Genomic DNA, 2,500 nt, shown 5'->3' with positions numbered 1-2,500 from the left:
CACACACACACACACACACACACACACACACACACACACACACACACACACACACACACACACACACACACACACACACACACACACACACACACACACACACACACACACACACACACACACACACACACACACACACGTTAGTCAAGGAGTTGTGACCTTGCTGTCCCGGTGTGTAGTGTGTGAGTGGTCTCAGACCTACCCAGAGATCGGCAAATAATGAGCTCTGAGCTCACTGCCGTAGGGTAGTGTCTGGCTGTCTCGACAGAGACTGCAGCAGATCCGAGGTGAATACACACAAGACCGTCGATACATTCAAATTATATTGTAATATATAAAGACTAATCTGCATAATAGAGAAGGTAATATCTGCCAATTCCCCCTAAGGTCATTAGGTCAACAATTCTACTCACCGCTCGAATCGGGCAATGCGTCCCAAGACTCGACTGTGTGACCTTACGAGGTCATTTCTCGACTTCTGCTTGGGAGGGACCCTGTTTTGTATATGAGTTGTCTAGACTTGGGTAATATGTTGTTAGAATATTACTTGTGTCTTGGTGTCCTTACTCGTGTGTGTGTGTACGCACACACACACACACACACACACACACACACACACACACACACACACACACACACACACACACACACACACACACACACACACACACACACACACACACACACACACACACACACACACACACACACACACACACACACACACACACACACACACACACACACACACACACACACACACACACACACACACACACACACGACTCGGTGGCGCGGTTGGTAGAGCCCCAGACTGTTAGTACGGCGGTGTTGGCGGTACCTGGTTCGAATCCTGCCCAGAGCTGAAATTATTTCAGTATCGCTGCGCTTCGAGTCGTTACTCCAACTTTCGTGGGCGGGGAGTTGTGTGTGTGTGTGCGTGTATGGTCATAGCATTACTCATAGATCGGTCATACGAGCTCTGAGCTCTCTTCCGAGAGGGAAATAACTGTCGATCACGAGTCCAATCCGTGATCCAAAGACCAAGGTGAATCACACACACACACACACACACACACACACACACACACACACACACACACACACACACACACACACACACACACACACACACACACACACACACACACACACATTATCTTTAGAACAAGGTTGTAGAGAAAAATAACGTTTTGTTTAAGTGATGCGATTCTTTACTTGTTAATTGGCATTCACTACAACACTTGACCCGTTGCTTTTATCATAGTGAGCATCAGGGATGCAGTGCCAATTTTAAAGGTGCCGGAGCTCTGGGAGATACCGTGTCTAACTTATGAGCAGATGGTCGTGAGTTCGAGTCCCGGCAGCCTTGGCCAGGCGGGGAGATGATCCATACACCGCCGCCTAAAAAAAAAAAAAAAAAAACAGCAGCTTGCCCCAACTGACAGGGCTCTGCCCTACCATGGGTTTCTCACTTCCCACATTTTAGGAAATGGGATGGTGAGAATTAATGTCATACTGATATTTTCCTGCCGCCTCCAAACAGCACCTACATCCCCCCATGCTCTCTCTTAACCCATTAAACTCCGATGACAAGAATCTTGTCATCGGAGTTTAATGGGTTAACATCCCAACGGCCACCATCTACTTGATGAGATGTTAGCATCGCTCCGACGAGCTCCGGCACCAATGCATCCTTGATGGTGAGAATAACGCATTGTTTTCTACTTACCCACGAGCGCCCTTAGCACCATGGCTGTATCTCCTCGCTCAGGCATGGGTCGGGTCCTTTGTCACCGGCCTAGGGAAACAAAAAAATTAAAAATGGATGAGACATAGTTTATCATATCACTTGAGTCATATCAGATTATTTTCCTATTTCTTATTCGCCCCGTCTAAGATTCAGGAGTGTTAAATCTGGATAGACACTTGCTCTTTCTCTTCCTCTGTTGTTTGTGTTGGATCATTACTGCGGCTGCAGATTGGGTGACCTTGAAGATGTCGGGTCCCCAGCCAGGTGAAGGTGGGGATAGGCTATACTCAGGGCTATATTTAATTGTATGTTTGTACGTGCGTGCGTGAGTGCACCACACGTGTGTGTGTGTGTGTGTGTGTGTGTGTGTGTGTGTGTGTGTGTGTGTGTGTGTGTGTGTGTGTGTGTGTGTGTGTGTGTGTGTGTGTGTGTGTGTGTGTGTGTGAGTGCGTGTGTGAGTGTGCGTTTGTATGTGTGTGTGTATGTGTATATATATATATATATATATATATATGTGTGTGTGTGTGTGTGTGTGCGTGTGTGTGTGTGAGTGCGTGTGTGAGTGCGTGTGTGAGTGTGCGTTTGTATATGTGTGTATGTGTGTGTATATGTGTGAGAAGGATAGATTTTTGTGTAATAATGAAATGCAATGACAACAGTAGGAGAAAGTGGACTGGTGCTAACAAAGTATTATATGCAATTTCGGAGGGACTTGACAAATTGTACCTCAGGCAAAATATCAATAAC

General features: G+C 46.5%; 1 protein-coding gene across 1 annotated transcript in view; it reads right to left on the bottom strand.

The window, feature by feature from the left end:
• Positions 1–2,500, bottom strand: part of LOC143036426 (uncharacterized) — a 193,801-nt gene that overhangs the window by 30,425 nt on the left and 160,876 nt on the right. Inside the window, exon 2 of the mRNA XM_076203781.1 lies at positions 1,733–1,801. Coding sequence (XP_076059896.1) covers positions 1,733–1,778 — 46 coding nt within the window. The 5' untranslated portion in view covers positions 1,779–1,801. The remainder of the gene's footprint in view (positions 1–1,732; positions 1,802–2,500) is intronic.

The sequence above is a fragment of the Oratosquilla oratoria genome, chromosome 2 (genome assembly GCF_046742065.1).
Source record: "Oratosquilla oratoria isolate Oo_2021 chromosome 2, ASM4674206v1, whole genome shotgun sequence".
Classification (NCBI taxonomy): domain Eukaryota; kingdom Metazoa; phylum Arthropoda; class Malacostraca; order Stomatopoda; family Squillidae; genus Oratosquilla; species Oratosquilla oratoria.
Note: the sequence above shows the minus strand (reverse complement) of the source record. Positions and strands in the feature narration are given on the sequence as shown.